General features: G+C 37.9%; 3 protein-coding genes across 6 annotated transcripts; 1 reads left to right on the forward strand and 2 right to left on the reverse strand.

Moving 5' to 3' along the window:
• Positions 1-270: 270 nt before the first annotated feature.
• On the reverse strand, positions 271-12,554 carry LOC117653628 (transcription initiation factor TFIID subunit 1-like). The gene is made up of 30 exons (XM_034399427.1): positions 12,399-12,554; positions 11,503-11,833; positions 10,066-11,423; positions 9,756-9,974; positions 9,454-9,636; positions 9,263-9,376; positions 9,033-9,199; positions 8,802-8,928; positions 8,400-8,683; positions 8,070-8,310; positions 7,855-7,989; positions 7,389-7,733; positions 7,166-7,307; positions 6,931-7,061; positions 6,626-6,847; positions 6,423-6,548; positions 6,213-6,346; positions 5,960-6,128; positions 5,713-5,857; positions 5,381-5,629; positions 4,927-5,291; positions 4,657-4,848; positions 4,306-4,545; positions 3,954-4,098; positions 3,743-3,873; positions 3,495-3,657; positions 3,099-3,415; positions 2,901-3,012; positions 2,597-2,830; positions 271-2,505 (listed from the first exon to the last, which is right to left on the reverse strand). Exons 2-30 carry the CDS (start codon positions 11,825-11,827, stop codon positions 2,246-2,248), a joined length of 6,975 nt encoding a protein of 2,324 aa, XP_034255318.1. The 5' UTR covers positions 11,828-11,833; positions 12,399-12,554; the 3' UTR covers positions 271-2,245.
• Positions 12,555-12,700: 146 nt separating this feature from the next.
• Positions 12,701-15,826, forward strand: LOC117653633 (aurora kinase C). 2 transcript variants are annotated; one of them, XM_034399437.1, is made up of 9 exons: positions 12,701-12,936; positions 13,227-13,325; positions 13,396-13,752; positions 13,836-13,916; positions 13,990-14,181; positions 14,279-14,413; positions 14,490-14,648; positions 14,732-14,963; positions 15,059-15,826. In XM_034399437.1, the coding sequence occupies exons 2-9, from the start codon at positions 13,246-13,248 to the stop codon at positions 15,236-15,238; spliced, it is 1,416 nt and encodes a 471-aa protein (XP_034255328.1). In that variant the 5' UTR covers positions 12,701-12,936; positions 13,227-13,245; the 3' UTR covers positions 15,239-15,826. The 2 variants fall into 2 exon arrangements, with proteins under 2 accessions (XP_034255328.1, XP_034255329.1); XM_034399438.1 differs by lacking the exon at positions 12,701-12,936 and adding an exon at positions 13,019-13,037.
• Positions 15,815-23,133, reverse strand: LOC117653629 (phospholipase D1). 3 transcript variants are annotated; one of them, XM_034399429.1, is made up of 26 exons: positions 22,956-23,118; positions 22,651-22,803; positions 22,316-22,469; positions 22,088-22,238; positions 21,917-22,012; positions 21,730-21,840; positions 21,519-21,639; positions 21,286-21,437; positions 21,004-21,201; positions 20,849-20,928; positions 20,525-20,760; positions 20,323-20,436; positions 20,100-20,239; positions 19,350-19,508; positions 19,098-19,257; positions 18,830-19,026; positions 18,594-18,739; positions 18,389-18,507; positions 18,198-18,320; positions 17,908-18,122; positions 17,697-17,822; positions 17,515-17,623; positions 17,283-17,414; positions 17,001-17,207; positions 16,650-16,772; positions 15,815-16,575 (listed from the first exon to the last, which is right to left on the reverse strand). In XM_034399429.1, the coding sequence occupies exons 2-26, from the start codon at positions 22,651-22,653 to the stop codon at positions 16,474-16,476; spliced, it is 3,474 nt and encodes a 1,157-aa protein (XP_034255320.1). In that variant the 5' UTR covers positions 22,654-22,803; positions 22,956-23,118; the 3' UTR covers positions 15,815-16,473. The 3 variants fall into 3 exon arrangements, with proteins under 3 accessions (XP_034255320.1, XP_034255322.1, XP_034255321.1); XM_034399431.1 differs by lacking the exon at positions 22,651-22,803 and having other exon boundaries at positions 23,050-23,133; XM_034399430.1 differs by lacking the exon at positions 22,651-22,803.
• Positions 23,134-23,184: the final 51 nt, after the last annotated feature.

Consider the following 23,184-nt stretch of genomic DNA (forward strand, 5'->3'; position numbering starts at 1 on the left):
CTCTAGTCCAAGAATGTGGATTGCTTGAGGCAGGCAGAATAGGGCGCCAAGCGCTAAGTGCTTAGACAGTTGGTTAAGACGTAAATTTCAATGCTTGAAAAAAAAAATCGTTTGTGAGGTCCTTTATGCAGCAGATTACACAGGCTGACGTCTTTACGCTCTCAGCTGCAGTTTGTAGCAGGTGAAGCAGAAGCAGTTCAAACAATACCGACCGGTTGAGACATGTCAGGCAATTGCAGTAGGTTTGTAAGGAAAATGAAAACATAGGTATACAAAAGTTAAAATTTATTTCTTGCCTGACAAGCTTAATTGCAGTATTTCCACTATCACATTTACACATAAAATATAAATCCAAATTCCATGTTTCTCTAGGATTATTTATGATTACATGATTACAAATGCTACAGGTATGTACAACTGACTTTCCATAAAAGTACATGACAAAACAAAGTTGACTTAAAGTTGGTTTTCTTGTTTGTTTAAATCAGTCAAGTCTTTCACAATGGGTCTGCTCAAATCTGAGACCATTTTCAATTAAGTACAATAATCAGTGCATAAATTGATTGCTGCATTCTTGACACAACACAAGGTCAGTTAATTTCATATATTATTACAAATTTATTATTACTGTAGTTATTTACTAACAAAGCTGAAACAAAGACTTTGGAAACACAGCAGTATATTTAAATATATATATTTTTTTAAAATGTATTTACATATACAGTATCTATGTACAATTTGCACATGTATCCACAAATGTCAGGCAGAAATATCTAAGTTGATTGATCAGAACAAATATGCATACATTTTCATAAGAGAACTAGGGAAAACACAAACTAAGAAACCCTGACTTCTTTTGTCATCTTAAAACTAAGTGGGAGCATTTACAATGAAATGATGCAGCACAGAACTGAATCAAGTATTTAATTAAGTCAATGATAGGATGATCCACAGCACAGGGACCAAGAATCTAGGATTTAGAATTCTACAGGATTCCTTTAGAAGCAGGCAGGAATAAAATCTTTACAGTCAAATATCGGTTGTATCAAGAAAACAGAATAGTTTTCTTAGGTTCACTTGTGGCTTTAAAGGTGCACTGTGCACTCACGCTCTATGATGCCTTAGAGACGAAGCGCAGTGAGCCGAATCAGGACGCAACTAACAAGGCCTCTCGTCCAATCAGAGGCCATTCTTTTGATGCCTTCGTCTGCTTCTGATGCGTCCGGTCCGGATCCGACCCACTAGGCTACGCCACCTGGGCATCAACGAGCTTGAATGCACCTACAGTGAAAAGGCATCAGAAATGATTAGCAACAGCTCACACAAATTAATTGCAATAATTGAAGTGATTTCCCGTATAAAATGAGAGAAACAAGCTCTATGAAAACATGAAAACAAGTATAAGGATTCAGAATCAAACAAAACATAAACAAAGTAAAATTGTAGATCATTCCAAATCTTAAAAGAAGAAAACAAGCAAAGGTGCCTAAGCAGTATATACATATTAACATATACAGAACTGGAGCAAAAAGTAATTATTATAGTTTTTTTTAAATGTGTAAAAAGACAATGAAGAAAAAAAAAACTAATTGATACCTACTTTGAAAATTGTACAATAGAATATTAGGCTAAATCACAGATCAAGCATAATCTTCACCCAGACAGAATTTGAACTGGATAAGGTACCCACATGCATTGTCCTGCATTTTGGTTTCTTTCTCAAATCACACTCCAACTTAAGAGAACACTTTCATGACTTATAACACATCACTCACAGTAAAGTGAGCAAGAAATTGCAAATCTTTGTTTAAAAACAAAATAATCTATAAGCTTCATAAAAAAAAGACATTGCAATAAAGACAAGGTTTAAAAGCATGGCATTGCAAGTCCTTCCCTATCATTGCGGAAACAGGTATGAACAATGACTCTACAGGGTATTGATTTTGTGTATGGAGTTTAAGTGAAAACAATGAAGGACTGGTAACAAATCTATCTGGCATCATCACAAAACAAAAACAAAGATTAAATTGGAATTGATTCAAATGTTTGAAGCAAAGGAGTAAAACTGGGTTTCAAAAAACACCAATATACAATCAATGACTGTAGCAATTCTCACTTTAAAGACGAGCAAAATGCTAGAAAAAATAAGAAATGTCTGACAAAACAAATAGTCAGAATACAACTTGAAGTATACTTTCTGAAACACTTCCAACTGCACATATTTTTGGCCACCACTAAAAGAAATCTAAAACCATAAATCTCCTTCTTCAGCTTCATCCACTTCTTTAGGCTCTTGAACATAACGAGATTCTTCATGGTTATCATCATCTGATTCACTCACAGCCAAATCATCGTGGATTTCTGTCGGTATTTGTTCGCAAGAAACTCCTGGGTCCCTCAAGTCCAAATGTAAGTCATCTACAGGAACTGGTACAGCAGCTGGTGCTCTTCCCAACGATAAGAATTCTGATGGGTCGTAGTTGGGGTCCAAATCCAACCCTTCTTCTAGAAAAACACAGTGTACAGTTGAGAAGACGGTATCTTTCAGGAAAAAGCAAGGCAAACACAGTATTTCAGAGATTTTCATTTTACATACCTTGATCATGATGAGTTAGTTGGTGAATCTTAAATGCATCCATTCCATCGCCTTCAACACTTCCATCGGGGACGTTTTCAGGTGGATAGTAACCCATTGTTCCAAGTTGAACCATTGCCTCTGCTACTTGTTGGCTGTCATCATCCAACTCATTCACAACATGAGAGTCTAAGTGATTGGCATTGGTTAGTTCAACATATTCCATTTCTTCTTCTTCAGATGAGAAATGAAGATCTGCAACACAAATTATATTAATGCACTGGTAAACTAAAATTATAACAAAATAGAAGCAGACTAAGCATACCTTCTTCAAGAAGTTCTTTCTTAGTGACTCTAGGTGCACCAGTTTCTTCACCATCTACGTCTACATACTCAAATTCATCCAACTCATGTTTGACAGAGGAGTTGGCTTGACTCTGAAAATAAAAAGGTTAAAAATAAAAACTTTGAAAGCAGAGAAAATTTTTTACTCTCATAATTTTAAATAATGAAAAATCCATACCTCAGAAAGATGATGGTCAATGGTATAATTTTCATCAGGATGTTCAAGATCATTTTCAGTATCCTGCTCATGATCACCAGGCCAAGTTCCCACAGAATCTACATCTGCTTGTTCCAAAGCACGTTCTTGAACCAAACTTATATTTTTTTCCAGCTGGTCCAGATGATCTCCATAGTCATTTAGTTGAGAAACAACAGTATTATATATTGCCTCTGCCTTTTTAGTATAAACTGATTCTTTTCCATTGTACGTAACACAGTTCTGCAGTATCTGTTCAATATCTTTCTGAAAGTCTAGTCTGTTATGATATTTTTGGGCTAGGGAAACAAAAAAAAATTTGAATTATAATGTGATTTCCAGCTTAAACTAAAAAATGTACATTTATGGTGAACATACCAGCAACTTTTTTACTGATTTGTTCAAGGTCCATGGGATTCTTTATTTTGTTGTAGTAGTCTTTAACCTGTTTTTTGTTTACAGGTTTCAAGAATGGCCAAGATTCTGACATTGACTTAATTTTGTCATTCAGAATACTGTTCAAAATAAATGTCAATGCGACCTAGAACAAACAAAATATTAAACAAACCCAATAAATTAGAAATAGTGAGCAATGATGAAAATGGAAAATGCAATGTAATACTCACTTGGTCATTATCATCCAGTAGAGGGTTAATAGCTTTTTCGAGCCTCATCAGTCTTTCCTCTTTTTCTCCTATCCGTTCAACACACAAGGCCATCATCCGCTTTGCAGCAATAGTTAATGAGCTCTTTGCACCTGGAAGTTTTATAAAAATATAACAATAATCCTCTTGAATGAAGAATAGAAATTACCAAATATGTAAACAATGCCATTACCATTATAAATACTACAATTTTCGACTATTTGATTGACATCTGCCAAGAACTCTTCTCTACTTTGGTACTTTTTAGCACGCAAATTTTCTCGAATAGTTTGCAGATCCATGGGGCGATTCACAATTGCAAGATAATCAGGAACATTCTGAAATAGTAAATGAAAGTTAAGAATGTTACATAAAAAAATCACCTTTTTCATTCTCTTTAACAGCCCAGTTTGTCAACCAAACATTTGGTCACACCTAGAAATACAGAAAATTCTAAGGCTAAAAATTCTTAGGCTATAACGCTAATTTACAACGCAAAAAGACTCTCCTAAAACATAGCAAATTGAAAAATGGTATGAACTGACCTTTGTATTAACAGGGAAAATAAAAGGCTGAACATCAGGGAGATCACGCATTTCATTCAGAATTTCCTCCAGAATAGTGGAAAGAGTCACAACAGGGTCAGTGCGTGCCCGATTTGCTGGTCTTTGGTGTTTCTTCAAGTAATCACAGTGGAGCTCTCCACCAGCTCTCTTGCGCTTTCTGTTAACAGCATCTTTGGGTACCTTTAGAACTAGAGAGCGTCTCTTGATCTCCTCTGCGTGCTAAAGTTGTGAACAAAAAACTTATCTTTTAGTAAACGAATGGTAAGAAGAACTCCGTGACAATAACATTTTTAAAAGCATGTATGAAACTCATACATCCAGAGCACTGACCTTAATCAGTTTCCCACTGAGTTTCAGTTTTGTGCCTTCAACATTAACTAAATCTTGGTCATCTGCACTGAACTGACGCTCAAATTCTTCATCTTCTTGTTCCTCTGTCAAAGCCACATTGAGGGAAGTTGGTCCACCAAGACCCGATGAAGAGTACAGGGGACATGCTTTGTTAGTGCGCATGTGACCGACCTAAGAAAAAGAGACCCAACCTAAATTACAATCCAAGGAAAAATTATAACAGTTTTACAAGACAAGAAGAGAATCTACCTTTCCACAGGCACCACACTTCAGCTTCAAGTCGGGTTTAAGCCGAGGCTGCTTCTTCCTCTTTGGTGAAATGTGATCCCCGAAGGGACGTTTGTGTCGATCCCGATCCCGGTCTCTGTCACGCTCCAGTCGATTCCTGATCCGGTCCATGTCGGGGTGGTAGTCTCGGTCCCGCTCACGACTGCGGTCCCGCTCCTTCTCGAGCCTATCCCTATCCCTGTCCCTATCTCTGTCTCTGTCTCGCTCCATGTCCCTGCCACGCTCACGTTCGATATCCATGCTCATGCGGCGAGGCGACGGCGGAGAAAGCGTGTGCATTTTACTGAATCCCATGGCACTGAGAGATGTGTCAGAGCCACCACCAGCTGAAAACAATGTGCAAGTAATAATCGAATTAAAACTCGGTACAGCGAACAACAAAATAAACATGTCCCAATCAAAGCTTAAAACTCACCGAGTAATTTCTCTCTCTCTTGATTCCTTTTAATTCTTCTCAGTTGCTCTTGAATTCTACGTTTCTCTCTTTTCATTTCTTCCTTCTGAGCTTCGTCTAACGTAGCAAACTGTTTGATGAAAGCTTCGTCCTTAGTCTCTCTAATTTTCAGATAGGTATCAATTACCTGAGATTTACGGACAAATTCAACCCTTGAGTATTCTTTCCCATCTGCATCCCGGAAGGTGCGGTTAATCTTTAAAACTCGGCCTATAATCAAATGCAAGTAAATTAATCAACCTAAGAAAAAGATTTACAAAAAACAGGCAACAAAAACAAAAAACAAAAATTACCAGGTTGAGACCCGAAGTTAGATAAGGAGTGACTATCATCATCATCTTTTTTCTTGTCTTTGCCTTTTCGAGGATCCTGACTGTCTGCCTCCATAATCATCTTTCTCAACTCTTGTCGCTCCTGTTCTTCACGCTCCAAAGATAGCTGATAGAAATGATTAAAAACATTCCCATCAGAAAATGGAATAATAACGACACTAATTTTATTTTCTTGAGCAAAATGCTGCTAAGGAAAATTGAAATTTACCTGGGTAGATGTTTTTTTATTGGAAAGAAGGTTTTCCAAGTTTTTACCCATTTCTTCCACATCAGAGCTGTCCTCATCAGAACTTTCACCTTCATCAGTGGAAAGGATTTCACTTGATGCGAGTACTCTATTTTGAAGTTCAAATATTCTCTGGCATTCTTCTTTGTACCTGTAAAGACAAATATTATTTTTTTTTTATTTCCATACAGGACTTAGGAGGCCCAATACAACACTTCAGAACTGATTAATGCACCTTTCTTGATGTTCAGCTATTGAAAATCTATTTCCTCGGGAAAACTTATCCATTCCTTCTTCTCCAGCTTTGGCTTTCTCAGTAGACAATGTTCTTACCACATCAATAACTTCCCATCGAGACAATTTTTTGATCTAAATCACCCAAAACATGGCTTATTAGGACAGAACAAAAATGAAAAGAGTTCAACAAAATTAGTTTGAAACATACTTCATCTTCAGGAACACCAAATTTTCTTAGCAAAGCTTTGGCATTGTTCAGGGACAATCTACGTAAATCAGCATCTGTTCCGGTGACTGTTCGTTTGGGTTGCGATTCTTGTTCCTCTTTACTTTGCTGCGAATGAAAAAAAAAATTTACAATGATTAGCTTTTGAAAAGTCTACAAACTGAAGTAAATGAAGAAATACTTACTGTGGGCTTGTTCGGAACCCGAACATAAGAGAATCCTTCACCACAACCTGTCGGATCAGCAGGTCCTGTCAACTGCAGCAAGCACTTTCCCTTCATGGCCTGAATGTAAGCACGGGTAGTATTCCATGGGGCAACTTTGATCTCATCATCCATTTTGAGCTGCATTTCCTCATCATCATCATCTTGTTGAACAAAGATAGACTTCTCACCATATCCAGCATCCTTAATGAAGACAAGACAATATTTGAGTTTAATAATTAACCAGTACCAAAATAGACAGCTGTCTGTTGAAAATATCAACCCACCTTCAGACGCTGCTCTGCGGCTATCATGCTGAAGTAAGCACAACACTGTTCAGGTGACACCATAGCTCTAATTTCTTCTTCAGTTGGTAGACGGAAATCTGGTTTGATTACCCACCAGTTTGAATCCATTCCTACATTTAAACAATTGAAGCCAATGAGTTGAAATTCAATGCTTATACTCAGTAAATTAATTAAAATAAAAGAAAACTTCAAGAAATTTGCAATTGAAACAGACCTGTTCTTTTAAAATCTGCACATAATTTTAAACGTTTCCGTATGCTACTTTCTGAATGAGATGGGAATGCCTTTTTAATATCATCCATTTTGATACGGCGTAAAGGATCTCTACTTTTCCAGAATAATCTATAGATGAATACCTGTAAAATCCCAAAATCAAAAGTGGTTCTATGGTGCACAACAAGACAATTTTAACATGACGTCCAAATGTGAATAAATACCTGAAGGAAATCTCTTATAAAATTATTTGCTCTCTTGGAGTTGGGACCAGGAACTTCATAAAGGGGACATTCTTGTCCAGCAGTAAACAGTGCTTCAGCTTCTCGTATGTAATAGCTATGCCTTGTTCTGATGACTAAAAAGTCACACTCGGGCACTTTGTGTTCATAAATTGGAGCACGATACAGATTGTTTTCTACTACTTGAACACATTGTCCAGGAGAAAGTATACCCAAGAAGGGAGAAGTGTGAGCATATGCTATTTCACCATACCGGAATGGAGGAGGTCCTTGGTCTTTTCCTGCTTTTCGCTTGTAATAGTTCTTTATTTTTGTACACATGCCAACCTAAAAGCAACAAAACATCATATGCTTGGATAATTACCCAAAAATGATACTACGCTGGAATACAAATGCAGCTTTCAAACAAACAAAAATGATAATTTTGTAAAATAAATACTGAACTTACCTGATTGGTAAGTGGTGGATGCTCTTCACAAAATTCAACCAGTATCAATTGCCCATCCTTGCCAGAGAGGTCTTCTGGTGTGCGCATGAAGAAGACATCACCACCACCAGAAGCAATACGCTCTTGCTCCCTTTGCTGAATAGGGACAAAAAATTACACAATTACAAGTTTTGGTCAATGAACATTCAGATAGTCAAATACCAGAAAATAACTACCTTGGCCTTCTTCTTGATGATCTTAGCCAAAGGATGAACTGGATGGCGGATAGGTTGGGACAATGGTCCACGAGAATAACGCTTCATAGGGGGCCGGTGGAAATTTCTCAGTTTAACTTCACCCATAAACGTTTGGACAAATGGCACACGTAATTCAACCACAGGAATAGAATGCTGGATTAATTTCCCACCAACAGGTTTCAGGCGTACTATAGATTCTGATGATTTGGCCATATAGTAACTAATAATTAAGAAAAGTACACTCATTAGTGTAAGAGAAAACAGTTTGAATTCATTTTCTGTGATGTTCAGGGGCATAATGTGACGTACCTATCATTGGACACATTGAAAGGATCTCGGTCAGGAGACTTTGGTGGAGGTGCTGGTGAATCTTCTTCCATAACATTTATAATTCCTGCTTTACCCAACAAAATCTTTGAATTCTTAACATGGGGATGTGGAATTTTGACTTTCACAGGAGTTGCAGAATTAGCCCGCTGCTGAGCTGGATCAACATCCTCCGGTATACCCAAAATTATGTTTTCATCATTAGGATCAAGCGTGACAATTTTTGGTTTTGGAATCTTGGTCATATTCTCTGCATCCCAAATAATCTGAAATCCAAAAATTAAAAAAAAAAAATTATCAAGAGAAAGAAAATGCTTGCTTTTCCTTACTCAACTCTTCAAAAGGAGGATGGGACAAAACTTGTTACCAATCTTCAAAGATTACCTCATCTTCCCACGTGCCATAAACTAGTTCATCATTTTCCACAGGGAAAATAGAATACCAAGTGTCATCTTGAGGATCATCTTGTCTTTGTGGTGTAACTGGCCCCTGTACACCAGGCTTTCCAGCTCTAATTAAGGCAGGAAAGCAAATGAGTAAGTAAATCTCAAAACCATATTATGTTTTTAATTTTTTTTAAGCACAAGAGTTTTAACTGCAAGGGGTGATATTTACCCAGGTTTAGCTGATTTTGCACCCATTTGGGTGGGATGGCGACTGGGAGCACCCATGATTGGAGTAACACCCTTTCCTGGTTGACTAAACGCTTGAGCAGCTGTGCGATTGCCGCCACTTGGCAACCAACCAGCAGCAACATTTTTGGAGTTCAGCTTCTGTGTGACCTACAGAGAAAGGTTGTTAAAAAGTATTGCAAAAATTATTAATAAATTAAATTAAGAAATTACCTTATGTTTTATGTCATCACCATTCCATACAACATCATCTTCCCAATGCAACTGTGAGACCATTAGAAATGAGTCATCAGGAAATGGATTTTCTTTCTTGTCTTCATTATCATTCTGCGAAGGTAGATACAAGATAATTAAGGCTGCTTTATACCACTGATGCAAACAAATTTTTTGAAGGAGAACATTACCTTCTCCATGAGACGAAAGCCATAGTTGAAACCTTCTCCTGTTTCAGGGACATCCAACATGTCATACCAAAAATTAGCAGGACCAAACCTCCAGTCGGCGACACGTGGACCCATGTCATTGTTTTCCCCTTGCTCTTGTTTGCCTTCTTGCGTATCATCTTGAACAGGCTTCAACAATTTCTCCTATGTAGACAGAGGATTGCATAAATATATCAAAACTATTGCAACAAAATAATAAGCATTTTCTATTGAATTTCTTTTTGTATGTTATTAACGACAATAAAAGGTAACCAAATATGTACCTCATCATCAGAACGACATTGACTAGGATCTGGTTCTGGTGCATAATTGAAGTCCCATCCCGACTTCTGACGAGGTCTCTCAGAATCAGAACCTGAGTCTGAATGATCCACATGGTCTCGTTTATGTTTCTTTTTTCGTCGCCGCTTGCGAACACTTCTCCATATTTGGGGTAAACTACTTGGCTTGCCAGGGCCAAAAAGGCGAGAAAATCTCAGAACCTGATGGAATGAAAAAATAAATGATCAGTGTTTTAACAAAGTCAAGGAATGCATAAAATTTTGAATTTTTGTATCGTGCTGTGGTGCTAACCTTGTCTATTCTAAAATCTGGAAATATCTCTGTTACATTGATACCAGCATATTTTGAAGGCAGCATTGATGCCAGAGGGGTCTCTCGCTTTTTTGCCAATGTTTCTTCACTTTCATCTTCACCATCTGACTTCTTCTCACTAGGTATGGGAGGTGGAGGCATTAGGTCATTGTCTTCTCTCGCACCAGTTCCTTCATCATCAGCATCATAATCTAATGCAGCTGGTTTATCCTTTTTATCACCACTTTCAGGGAGGTTGGGGACCGTGGGTAGGTTCGAGAGGTCTGGGGCATCAGGGGCATCGGAGGTTTTGGTGGCATTGGGGGTTTTGGGGGCATCTGAGGCATTGGAGGTATCGGGGACATTGGAGACATCAGAGGTATTGGTGGTATTGGGGATATTGGAGGTATTGGGCACATCGGAGACATCGGAAGTATTGGTGGTATTGGGAACATCGGAGGCATTGGGGATATTGGGGACATCGGAGGCACTGGGGGCATTGGGGACATCGGAGGCATTGGGGATATTGGGGACGTCGGGGGATTTTGAGGCATCGGGCATGTTGGGGGCATCAGGGGAATTTGAGGCATTGGGAACATCAGACACATCCATTTCAGCAGATTCTGAAGGTGGAGTGGGGTGTTTGAAGTCTGCGTCTTCATTTTCACCAATAATAGGCTTTTTATCAGTTTCTATAGGAACAAGGGGAGCATATGTTGGTGAATGACCAGGTGAAGAGTCTTCAGCACTATCATTCTTGATGTCCAAAACTGGTGCTGGAGTAGCACCAGGAGACAAAACCGATGGAGGGGTAATGGGAGCTGCAGAAAGTGCAGAATCTGGATCTTCTTTAGGTGATGATGAAATGGGATCAGGTGTTTCTGGGACCATTGGATCAACAGGAAACGCTGATGATGCCTCCTCTTTCACCAACTCTGAATCCTGAGGAAGAGGGTGATTCAGGGGAACGTCGTTAGAGGAACAGCCGATTGGCAATGCAGCGTCTGGCACAACAGGCTCCACAGTCTCTCCTAGGGTTGGCTCTCCCTCTTCTTTCACAGTTGGTGCTAGATTCTCAGTAACCACTGGATTATTATGTTCAACTGAGGGGGACTTTGCCGTATCTCCTTGAACATTTAGAGGTGCTGTTGTTGCCTCAGAAGGCGTAGAGTCGTTTTCATCATTTTCATTAATTTCTTGAGTAGCTAAGTTAGAATTGCTGGGGCTTGAGGCATTAAGGGAGCTAGTATGGGAAGAAACTCCATTTGTATCACCATTGATAGGAAAATGTTCTTCATCAGCGACTTCATTCATATCAGAAAAGTCCAGAGCACTTGGTGATTTTATATTGTAGTCCGCTAAATCAAATAAAACAATGTTTCAAAAATAAAGTTTGAATGAAGTATTTACATAAACCAAAAGACGTTCAAAACTTACTACTATCCTGAGCTGATGACCGTCTTCTCGAATTAATTCTACCCGGTGAATGAATACTACTACTATCAGAGTCGTCATCACTTCTGGCATATCTACTGCTATTAGCATCTTCTGGAGTTTTATTTGAATCATCATCTTCCAGTAAGCCAGACAGTTGAGATTGAAGACATAGTTGACTGAGGGATGCAAGGTGTTGCTTTTCATCATTGCTGAAGATACCATCTTCCAACTCTCCAGATTCATCTATGTTTCCAAACAGTGCTCCGACAAGGAGAGAGCTTGGCCCACTATGTCCGCCATCTCTGTCATCGTCACTGTCTGCCATGTTTACCTGCACAAGGAAGATGTTCAAAGTTGTATACACTGTGTCGAAATGAGCACACTATTTTAAAGCACACATCACATACACAACTGTGAAAAAGATTACAAGGCTCCTTCCTTTTTTTAATTGTAGCTATAGCGAACTATAGTTACGACAGAAAACTATACACAACTACTGACTTTTGCAAACAAGTAACGTACAATGAAAATAAACAACAGAATGTAGAATTCAACAACAAGGAATCGAAAAAGCCTTTGGTAAAATAGGTAAATACATGAAATAAAAGGAGGCTGAGACAAGGAGCAAGGACAAAAATACATAATATAACCTATAACCAAATCTTCAGTAACCTTTACCCCTTTCCCTCCAAGGAAGTTGATACAAATTTATAAAAACCTGCATAGACGGATTTATGCGAGTTTGAACCACACTGAGAGAAAATATGGTTGTAATTAATCCACACTTTACAACAACTTAATAGTTTCATTATTTATCATATCAATAAGCAGTAGAATTAGTTGCTGTTTGAATAAACAATCACTAAAATCAAGTACAGAGAGACAAGTTTACTCACTGACTTGCTACCGCCGTTCCAGGAAATAAAAGTACATATTTAAAGAGAATTGAAGATAAAGCAGAACATATAAATCTCTTTCAAATTGGTGAAATGTCAATCAAAACACGGCGGAGCCGCTCGCCAACAGCCAGTCAGAAACCATATCGGATACGCTGCCCGGGGGAAATAGGGAAGCATGATGACGTCATAGATTGAAACACCAACTTAGATATGTTGACATCCTCCGTCTGTCTCTTTCGTTTTCAACTGAACGGAGAAAGATAAAAGCGAAGGACCAGATGAAAATTTATCTTATTGTGGAGTGAAAAGTTAACTCACTGTTTGTTTCCAAAGGAAACGGTAGGCTGATGACGCATGACAGTGGCCTTGATCTAGGGACATAAACGTTTGTCTGGTTGCATGCTTGGACCTTCAGACCTGCGGTTTGAAAGGAAAACCGGTACCAGGGTCAGTCCGTCTTGCAGCAGCTATTTAATTTTCTTTCTGTGTGCTGCTGGTCTCAAATAGAGATCGTCCAGTGAGATTCGACTCATAGGTAATGTTATGCATGTTCTGAAAACTTCCAGTGCAAGGGTACCGTTCGACTTTGTTTACATTCATTCTTCCTTCTCAGGTCCCCCGGCCTTTGTGGCAACGGTTAGAGATGATTCTTTTATTACCATTTAGACATTTTATGTCTTACATTTCCTTTTTTTGATTTCGCTATTGTGACTCCCATTTAACACTGACCTCATAAATGCCTCGTTTTCGGTTGCTAGTTTTGCCATTCACATTGTCAAAATGTCATTTGCAGACCACTTATGACTGCTGATGTTTTTGTTACAGGCATTATTTCCTGTGAATCATGATCCGCGGCAGTGGCAAGGAGAACAAAGCCGTGTTGCCGTCCCAACAACGACCTAAACAGGTCCATGTCATCAAGAGGTAAGTGTTGCAGCGAAGCTCAAGTTATGTTCCATGTTGGTTACAACTGATGATTTCGTGTTTGTTTTAGTTCGGGTTTCATTGCTGCCTCCAAAATTCCAGCTACTAAGCCTAAAGCATCTGTTCCAACTTCTAAACCTGAATCAAAGCAATTGCCTGGGACAGAGAAGGTCCAAATGAAACCAACTCAACCGGTAGCAAAGCCAGTGTCTTCTATTTCAACTGGTTCAACTCACAAGACAGCTACTGGGCTAGTTTCTTCTCAACAGCAAGCGAAAGGATATCAGATTACAACTCAAGCTCCTGCTCATATAAATGTTCAAAGTTCTAATAGTGGTCAAAGTTCCTGTCTGAAGACAGATGTAGTCTCTTCGTCTTCTTCTGGAAAAGCCACAGACCCTAAGCAAGAAGTGCCTTCTCTCCAAGAGTGAGCAATGCTAATTCAATTTGTTAGACCTTTTATCATTGAGCATAATTATTGTGTACGACTCAGGTTTGTTAATTTTGCAGGGGCGAAAGCAAGGCATCAAAATCATGTGGACAGAAAGATATGCCTGACAACAAGAAATCTGGCCAGAAGAATGACAAGCAGTAAGTTATTTTACCCTTCTTTTGGTATATTTTCATTGTCAACACAATGCTTTCATTTATTTTGTGATTTTAGGCGGACTTTCACACTCTCAGATTTTGACATTGGCAAAGCCCTGGGCAAAGGAAAGTTTGGCAACGTCTATCTAGCACGAGAAAAAACTTCCAAGTTTATTATAGCCTTGAAGGTTCTTTTTAAGTCACAATTGCAGAAGGCAAATGTTGAGCACCAGTTGCGCAGAGAAATAGAAATTCAATCACATCTAAGGTAAATCTTCTGTAATTGATGATTTATCACATACATTATGCAGATATTCATAGTATATATTTTGGTCTGCACATCTCTAACTGTTTTACCTTTGCAGGCATCCTAATATCTTACGTTTATATGGTTATTTCCATGACGAACAGAGAGTTTATCTTATCCTGGAATATGCTCCGAATGGGGAGCTTTTCAGAGCCCTGCAGACACAGCCTTTGAAAAGATTTGATGAGTTGAGGTAATTGTTGCTGTGAGAACATGGATGTCTGATTCTTAGGTATATATTCATTCTCTTAATGCACTTAAATTTTCAGAGCTGCTGCTTACATTCAACAGCTAGCTGACGCTTTGCACTACTGCCATAGCAAAAAGGTTATTCATCGTGATATCAAACCAGAAAACCTTCTTCTAGGTGCAAAGGGTGAACTAAAGATTGCAGATTTTGGGTGGTCTGTTCATGCTCCCAGCTCAAGGTTGGTTGTTAACTGATAGTCTTTTTAGGTGACCTCACATCTTCCTGTTGGAAGTTGTAATAAATTGTGTCTGTTTTGTTCAGGAGAGACACTCTATGTGGTACGTTGGACTACTTGCCTCCAGAAATGGTACAGGGTCGTCCACATGATCACAAAGTTGACTTATGGAGCTTGGGTGTTCTTTGTTACGAATTCCTTGTTGGCAAGCCACCATTTGAGGCAGAAACCTATGAGGAAACCTATGCACGAATCTCCAGAGCCCAGTACTCATTCCCTGATCATGTTTCCAGCAGTGCCAGAGATTTAATTACAAAGGTGAGACTCTTCATTCATCCTGCATTGTTTATGCCATTCGCGTTCTATTATGTTTACCAGTAAATTTTATAAACATCTTTTCATTTTTTTTACAGCTTTTGCAGCTAAATCCAAACAATAGATTATCTCTTGAAGGGGTTTTAGACCATCCTTGGATCAAGGAAAGTGCAAGTCTTCGCAAAAAGATACAAGAAAGCAACTGCCAATCTAAGGGTCAGCCCAATGGGAATGGGAAGCCAATTGCAGCTAAACCAGAACCAGCTGTTTCCAATTAACTCCTCATTAAGTCCTAGTGTAACTTTATAATGGAAGTATTTTACCCTTTCCTTTTGTTAAGGGCTCATGTTGTTTTTTATATATGAAATTGTTTTTGACTTGACATCATGTTGCCATTGTTTTTTCTCTCAAATAGAGAAGCTTGATGTGATGTTGTATTATTTTTCAATGTGTATTTTGTATGTACACATTGTGCTCAGATCGGGAGAAGTTTGGTGATTTCTATTTTTAACATGCTTTTGAAAAAGAGAGAATGTTAGTTTAATCACTGCCAAGTTACATGTAGTTATGTAAATATTAATTTCCAACTTTAGCGATCATGGATGATCCATGCAGTTTCAAATAGATCATCTCCCTTTTTTTACAAACCCCTATTGTATGTAGAAAGCTGATGAAACTTTGTTGTGCAGTTGTCCACACAAATTTAATGTTTTAAAATAACTGTCTTGAAAATGAGTATCTGTGTTATAGTAAAACCTTTTAATTAACTTTGAATGTGTGTAAATTGTAAAAAAAGAATGGAAAATGCTAATGTACTGAGTTGAGTTCATAGACCACAGATTAAAAACAAAAAATGCAATAATTCATTTTTATTAACATTTTATTAAAATATATAATCAAGCACACAACAAAGGTAATAAGCAACATGTTAATTTAAAGCTCTAAAAGTTCATACTTACAGGAGTCATTGTACCATACAAGTACTACAATCCTTAACGCCACGCATTGATCAATTCTTAGTATAATAGTACATAGTCATGGCAAGAATGGAATGAAGCAAATGAAATAAATGTCTTAGGGCAATAGACCCGAGGCTCATTACATCAAGGTTAACATGAATGCAATGCATCCATTCAAAAATACTGATTTTGTCAAGTACTGAAAAGACAGGCTCAGTAGCTGCCTGCCACACATGTTGCCTCTTTGGCATACTAAATAAAGAGAAGGCAGTTGCACCAAGAAAGTGCACACATGAGAAAACTTAACCATATAACAAACAAACAGAAATAAAACATTTAAAAGAGAGTGTTATGTAAACAACAACAAAGACTTTTGTCATAGAAAGGAAACTTGAATGGAATTCAATGCAAAAGAAACAAAATAGTAAAAAACGAGGAAGGTTTCCAGCCCTATAAATGCATTTCCCACAGAGCAAACTGGTGTCCGTATGGTTAACAGTTGAAACATGCGTAGAGATCATAATAATTGATCTGACTTAATATTAACTGTGAACTTATGTCCAGAGTGAGGTTGGCATCATTCCAGTGACAGTACTTGGATTTGGTGTTAGAACCTCATTAGCTAAAAACTCAAGTGGCAATTTTACAAGATGCCCCTGCAAATTAAAAAAAATTAAGATGAAAGTTCATTTTACTAACAAATTCAGTCCACTAGAGGTTCCTTACATACCTTGATTCCTTCAAGTTTCTTCATAGCTGCTACTGGATCAGAGTGGGAAAGAGGTATTTCTTCTTGATATTTCTTCAATGATGCAAAGCTATTAGCTTGATTTGATGGAATACAATGGAATACCTGCAAATTAAAGATATTTTAAATTAAAATACATGGTTTCTTCAACTCTACCCCAGCAGCACTCAACATTGAAACGTGCTTGAAAGGTAATGCATTTTGTGCGCATTTTATGTTGCTTTTAATGCACATTGCGCTCATAATGTGCGCCCAAAAAGCATTACCTTTTACTTGCATTTCAATGCAAAACACTACTGGGGAGGTACAAAATGAAGTTGTAACATTTATTACCTCCTCATAGATGGCAGTATTTTCAACAGCAGTCTGCAGCCAAACCTCACGGTAGAAGAAATCACTTGCAGGATCACTTATATTTACATTTCTATCCGAATCCAGCAACCCAAGGTGTTCACTGAACAAATGACGTCGCAATGATCCTGCATAGCGCCCAGAAACATAATCTTCATGGGCCATAGTACATGGATCAAAGTCTCTATCCTTTAAGAGATAAAAATAATTACTAAAAAAACATATATGACTGCAGTTTGGGAATACACTTGAGTTGCAACAAACCTGAATGTAAACAGCGATTTCTGAGTCCCTTTTCCCAACTAAACTACGATCATTGATGTTTGCGGATCCACAAATTACAATTGCATCATCAGCTATCAAAAGCTTTGAATGAACATAAATAAGTTCAGTTACCTGGAAAACAGTTTTTCGTCACTTTTTATTAAGATTTCATCAAGATGAAGGAGTGCGTTTTTACCAGTTGGCTGGATGGTTATGGGCCAGGAGTACTTACCATACCACCTTGCAAAATGGAATGGTTTCGTAGCCCAAAGAATGAGATATACTCTTCAGTGTCTCTTATACCAGCATCCTTCAGCCGTTGCACCAATGAGTCCTTTCCTCTAATGCACACAAAAAGCATGATAAAAAAGTGAAAATATATTGAAAAAAAAGCAAAAGGACTATGGTAGTTACCTGCAGATAGAGGAGTAATTCCAATGTGTGATAGCATGAAGAGCAGTTCCAGTGCTCTGGCCCACCTCCCCTTCAAATCCAGGAAGAAGAGGCATAACAACAAACACACGAAAAATGCTTCCTTCTCTGATAAAAATAAAAAATAAAAATATGGATGTGTCAGGAACATTGAATTTTTGTTTTTCTACACCAGAACAGACATTTCACTTACTTATAAGCCCTTAGAATCCTTTTGAACAGGGCATCACCCACTTGATTTCGCACAACAGATGCAGCATTGGTACCCTGAGTTATAAAAAATTGATTTTCTATATAAACATAGTGCTTTGCTTTGTTTATGACATCTACATATGCTTCATGAATGCTCTGCTCAACTAGCTCAGAGTCCAAAAATCCTGCACTCCAGCTGCTCACACTTCGAAGAACCTAGAAAACAATACAATGAGTTGCCAAATTTTGAGGACACAACAAGAAGAAGTTGCCAGTGGTTCTGACAATTACCTGGCAATCAACATTATATAATGAAGATCCATCAAAAGGCTTCACATGTGGATTCAATCTCAAATCTTGATATGATTTTGGAAGCAGACAGGGATACATGTGGTTTAGCTTTGCTTTCTCCGTCTGAAATACATTGGGCTAAAAAATGTGCCTTTGACAAAATTAAGTTGGCCACTTGTCACCCTACTTACCTTAACTGCATTCCACCTTTGAATAAAATGCCTCGCAACATCTCTGGCAGCTGCACCTAGCACAAGGGCACCAATGTCATGCCATGGCATTCGAGGTGTGGTTGATCGATCAATAAAGTCTACAAAAAACACAAAAAAAAAAAAGTTTGCACATATTACATAACTGATGTAGGATTACAAAAATCAAGAAATTTATAGAATGTACCTTGATAGGGTAGATCCAAATTGTTAAAATCCTTAACTATAAAGTTTACATAATCTTTTCCAATCCATAATTTTGCTGATCCGCTCAGTCCATCAATAAAAGAATTACCATTGGTCTTCGTTTTTATTCCTTTCTTTTTTTCAGGTCTGAAAAGGAAGTTGAAATGGAATCTTTTCTCATCACCAAGACTTAATCAATTTCAATCTTTAATTGTATTACAACAATTCAGAACTTACTGAGGTTCAACATACACTGGTTTTTCAGCACCTATAAAATCTGAATTAAAGTTTACATTAGTCTGCTTTTGGATGCCATGAGTGTAAGATACTGAATGATCATTTGAATTTGTAGCTAGGTCTGTACTAGCAGTAAATCCTGCATTGTCATCACCAACATGAAACTTATTTAAAATGTCTTTTCCACGAGTTTTCATCTGCAAAATTACATTGTTATGGATGACTTCATGCATTTCACATTATTATCAAATGAGAAAAATTGCCTCACCTTTACTAAGATATTCTTTCTTTGCATCTCCGGGGTGTTTCTTTTTATGTTTTCAGGAACTTGAGAGGCCATAACAAGGTCCTCTTCTGTAAGAATTGGCATCTGTTGCTCTTGTTGCGGTAAAACATCTGGATTAGAATATCCATCATCTGCTTTATTGCTTGGGAACATAAAGTGACAATTTTCAATAAGAAAATGGCTGGACTTCATTTTTAAATTATTTCATACTGTATTTTTGTTATCAGAGCATACTTAGCAGTGGCATTGATTAAGCCAGCACCCACAGCATTTGCAGACGCAGCCAGAGACATAAGGGGTTGAACATTTCCACTGGGTCTGCTTGATGTTTGGCTGCTTCGAAACCCACAACTATTTCTTGAATTTTGTGATATGCTTCCCAAATCAACCAGTCTGGTAAAAAGACAAGATGTGAGTTAAATAAAAATACAATCATAAGGAACTGCAGAACATATCCAGATAGACTACCATTAAAGAAGATTAAATTGCAAGGGATAAAACATTTTTCGTAGGGTGGAGAAGAGATGCAGAAGTAGCATATGCACTCACGGATGCATTGTTTAAAATTGACTTACACATTAAAACAATATACAAGGTAATGATAGGTTGAATTCTGTGCAGGTGGGGATATACGGTGGTTAAGCTGATATTACACTTACCACACATCTCTGTACAGTCCCAATATAAGGAATGTGTGCTTTCCAGAAAAAGAGAGACATTATTGTAGAGAGGCTTTCATTTGAAATTCATGTCAGTATGTGTTTTCCTTAAAATTTTCCCAAACATATAAATATGTTTTCATCTTGCACTGATTTAGTTCAGTTTACATAGCAAATGTATATCATGTTTAAGTTGAATTGCACTCAAAGAGTTTAAATGTTCAAATTAAATAGAAGAGAGATGAGAGACACAACCACAGAAGGTCTCAGTAAGAAGAGCCTTGGAAGCATGGTGACACTTTGCTTTGACTGCAGCCATGCTTACCTATGGTGATGATCATCCCATCTTCCATAGCACAGATCTATGCCTCCAACAAAGGCATATGTTTGGTCAACCACTACAATCTTCTCATGATGAGCCCACAAAAATACCCCAGCTTTAGCATGATCAGGATGTCTGAGAACCTGTGGGAATAATAAACATTATAGTGATCATCATTAAAGTCATCTTAGCTTTTAGTTTAATACATGAGCAGAACTTTGACAACCTTGATGTTTTCAGAATGCCCTTTGACAAGGCACTGTTTGCTGTAGTAACTATTGATACCAAGGGCATATTGTACCTCTTTGTACAACAATACAAAAATTTTCACCCCTTGAGCCTAAACAAAATACACATCAAAAACAAATTAAAACTAATTTAAAAAAAAAAACTTGGATTACAGATGCAGAATTTCAATGTATATTTACTGCTTTACGCTGAATAATTTTATCCAATCTCCAGTGTTCTCCATCAATAGCTGGTCTTTTCATATATATTTCTGGACTTAGCCACCAATCAGCAATGAAGATTTCCTCTTTAGCACTTTCCATTGCATCAGCAACAGCTGCCATGTAAGAGGATCCATCAACAAACCATGAGGCTTGAGTGTCCATACGCACAGGGGCAAAGGAACCCATTCGATTCCGTTGGATGAACTCATGAGCTGTTGCAGTTCATGCAAATAAAGAAAATACAATAAACAATAAAAGGAAGGCATAGTTGAAAAAATATATTGTTAATTGTTTGCACACCTTGGTTGTAAGAAATGTCTCGAAGAAAGGCCATCCATTCCTTACTTTCTCTCCTTGTATCACATTTAATAGCAACTTGTCTGAAACATAAGAAAAAACTAGTTTTAAAAAAAGGTCAAATGATTAAGTTTGCAGGTGAGGAAGCACAAGTATACCTGCTATGTGTAATGACAACCAATCCTCGGTGAAGTCCTGAGGTATATACCCCGGACGAAACTTCAAAACCAGAGTCAATGAGAATAACAGATCGTACTCTACCATCTTTAGGACTGATATAACATAAAAAAGTATCCTTGCATACCAACCAACGGTTCCGCCACCTCCCACAAATATCAGTACACAAGTAACTGCACCTGTTGGGCAAAATGCAAGCATTTACAGAAATTTATGCAAAATAGCTTGGGTGAAGAAAACAATTATCTTGAACAAATTGTTACCTGACACAAATGACAGAATCAAGCAGCCCACAGCAGTTGCATCCTGCTCTTCCTGGTTGGGTACTACCTGTCCTTTTCTTGATCAGTGATTCTTTACCTTTAACACCCAACTCTTTAACAAATGAGAGAGAACTCACCTCCAAAAAGTTAGCCTAAAATATTTCAAAAAATAAAATTTTAAAAATGTTATTTAGAACTGCAACACAAAGAAGAAAAAAATATTTTGGTTTTACTGTTTCATGGTGATTACGATAGATATTGATTCTGAGAAGGTTCCGTAAGTACTCGGTGAGCTCAGATATTCTTCTCTCAACTTGGTCATATCTCAGCAAAGCATCTGGCTTGCTAGGGAACCTATAGAAGGAAATTGTTACACAGATAGACTTGATTTACGTCGGAACAATTTATTAAATGTGAAAGTGAAATGTGTATAACACAGTTTACCTTGGCAGAGAGCTTTTAGATTTTCCCCTATTTCGCCCTTGGTAATCATGTTTGAAACTTGCTCTTCTCTCTTTGTGAGTTTTAGAAGGAAAGGGAATTTTCAAAGAAGTCCTAGACAGAAAAAAAATTAGATTACAAAACCCATATGCTTTCAGATAAGAACTTGATTGATTAATTGTAAACAAACCTGAAAATTTTTAACTGATTATGTAAGTGATGGAAATGCTTATACCGCTTTTGAACAGTCCAAGTAAAATCACCATGTTGAAATTGTATGGTATACCTAAAAATGAGATTCCAGTAATTTTTTGAGAAGTTCAAAAATTGAGCAGGTGATTGAGGAAGTGAGGAAACTTACAAGTTGGGATTTAAAAGATGTGTCGTCACAGTTCTTTCATTATTGATAATATCCACAGCTATTTCCTTGCCAGGAATGAAAACCATTCGCTGAGGTGACTTAAATTTCAATGGAGTGTCATACAAAGACTGAAAAGGCAAAGCCTGCAAAGCTAAAATTTGAACTGATTTATGATTTCATGTCCCCAATGATGTACGAGGAAATTGCGGGATAGCTGTTAGAACTTACAAGAACTTGTGTCAACTCCATCAGATGCTGTAACTGTCACTTCACCTCCATCAGGTGATGTCATCAACGATTCCTCAGGTATGGCCAAATCCTCATCGTAGTCAGAATCGCCATCCCCTTCACCCTTACGTTCAGTCGGTTCTTCCATTCCAGTCTATACAACAGATAAAATTACCACCACAATTTACAAAACAAATTTAATGGTGATTAATTTGGTTTCCAAGTCACGGCTGAATTTATCAACCATTGCATGGAACAACCTGTTGCAGTGCTTGTCTTGTTAAGATAAAAAAAAAACAAAAAAAAACCCTTGTTCAACCTTAGAGCGCACACACCATTAATAGACGTGAGAAAAGTTTCCCTTTGCCGCAAATGCAGCACACCTTGACTCTCTTTATTTGCGGCAAAAATAGAACACCATGGCCTTAATAAGGCATGATCTCATCAGCTGAGCTCATCTCCATTGAAATTTTTCCTTCCAAATTTCCCTGCGAAATTACTTGAAATAAATTTATACGAACATCCTTATCACTGACACTAAGATAACACAGGTGAATCATTCTGACATGGAAGTCATATTTGACAACAATTGTGAACCTTAAACATAGCATTCCTCTAATGAGATAAAGAAAATGCTTACTTGGCAAGAACGTCGCCTTGGAACTACCTAGTGACAATGCTCATCAAAAGGTTGAAAACGAAACGGCTAGGTAAACGGTGACAAGTTGACGTACCCTTCTAAAATGTTCAACAAGTTCTTCTCGAGGGTTTTGTGTCGGATTGTACACGCGCCAGACGCGCCCCACTTCCACCTCCACATCCCCCGCCCCCCGCCCCGCTCTTCCCCTCCCTCCAACCCCCACCCTCCC

The sequence above is a fragment of the Thrips palmi genome, unplaced genomic scaffold, assembly GCF_012932325.1.
Source record: "Thrips palmi isolate BJ-2018 unplaced genomic scaffold, TpBJ-2018v1 HiC_scaffold_8, whole genome shotgun sequence".
NCBI classification, from domain to species: Eukaryota; Metazoa; Arthropoda; class Insecta; order Thysanoptera; family Thripidae; genus Thrips; species Thrips palmi.

Coding starts and splice junctions, on each gene's coding strand:
- LOC117653633 (XM_034399437.1), top strand. CDS start 13,246: ATGATCCGCGGCAGTGGCAAGGAGAACAAAGCCGTGTTGCCGTCCCAA. Junction 13,326..13,395: donor CAGGTCCATGTCATCAAGAG/GTAAGTGTTGCA, acceptor TGTTTGTTTTAG/TTCGGGTTTCATTGCTGCCT. Junction 13,753..13,835: donor GAAGTGCCTTCTCTCCAAGA/GTGAGCAATGCT, acceptor TTAATTTTGCAG/GGGCGAAAGCAAGGCATCAA.
- LOC117653629 (XM_034399429.1), bottom strand. Junction 20,437..20,524: donor AAATTATTCAGCGTAAAGCA/GTAAATATACAT, acceptor TATTTTGTTTAG/GCTCAAGGGGTGAAAATTTT. Junction 18,508..18,593: donor TTTGGATCTACCCTATCAAG/GTACATTCTATA, acceptor TGTTTTTTGTAG/ACTTTATTGATCGATCAACC.
- LOC117653628 (XM_034399427.1), bottom strand. CDS start 11,827: ATGGCAGACAGTGACGATGACAGAGATGGCGGACATAGTGGGCCAAGC. Junction 8,929..9,032: donor GCAAAATCAGCTAAACCTGG/GTAAATATCACC, acceptor TGCCTTAATTAG/AGCTGGAAAGCCTGGTGTAC. Junction 8,311..8,399: donor TTCAATGTGTCCAATGATAG/GTACGTCACATT, acceptor CTTAATTATTAG/TTACTATATGGCCAAATCAT.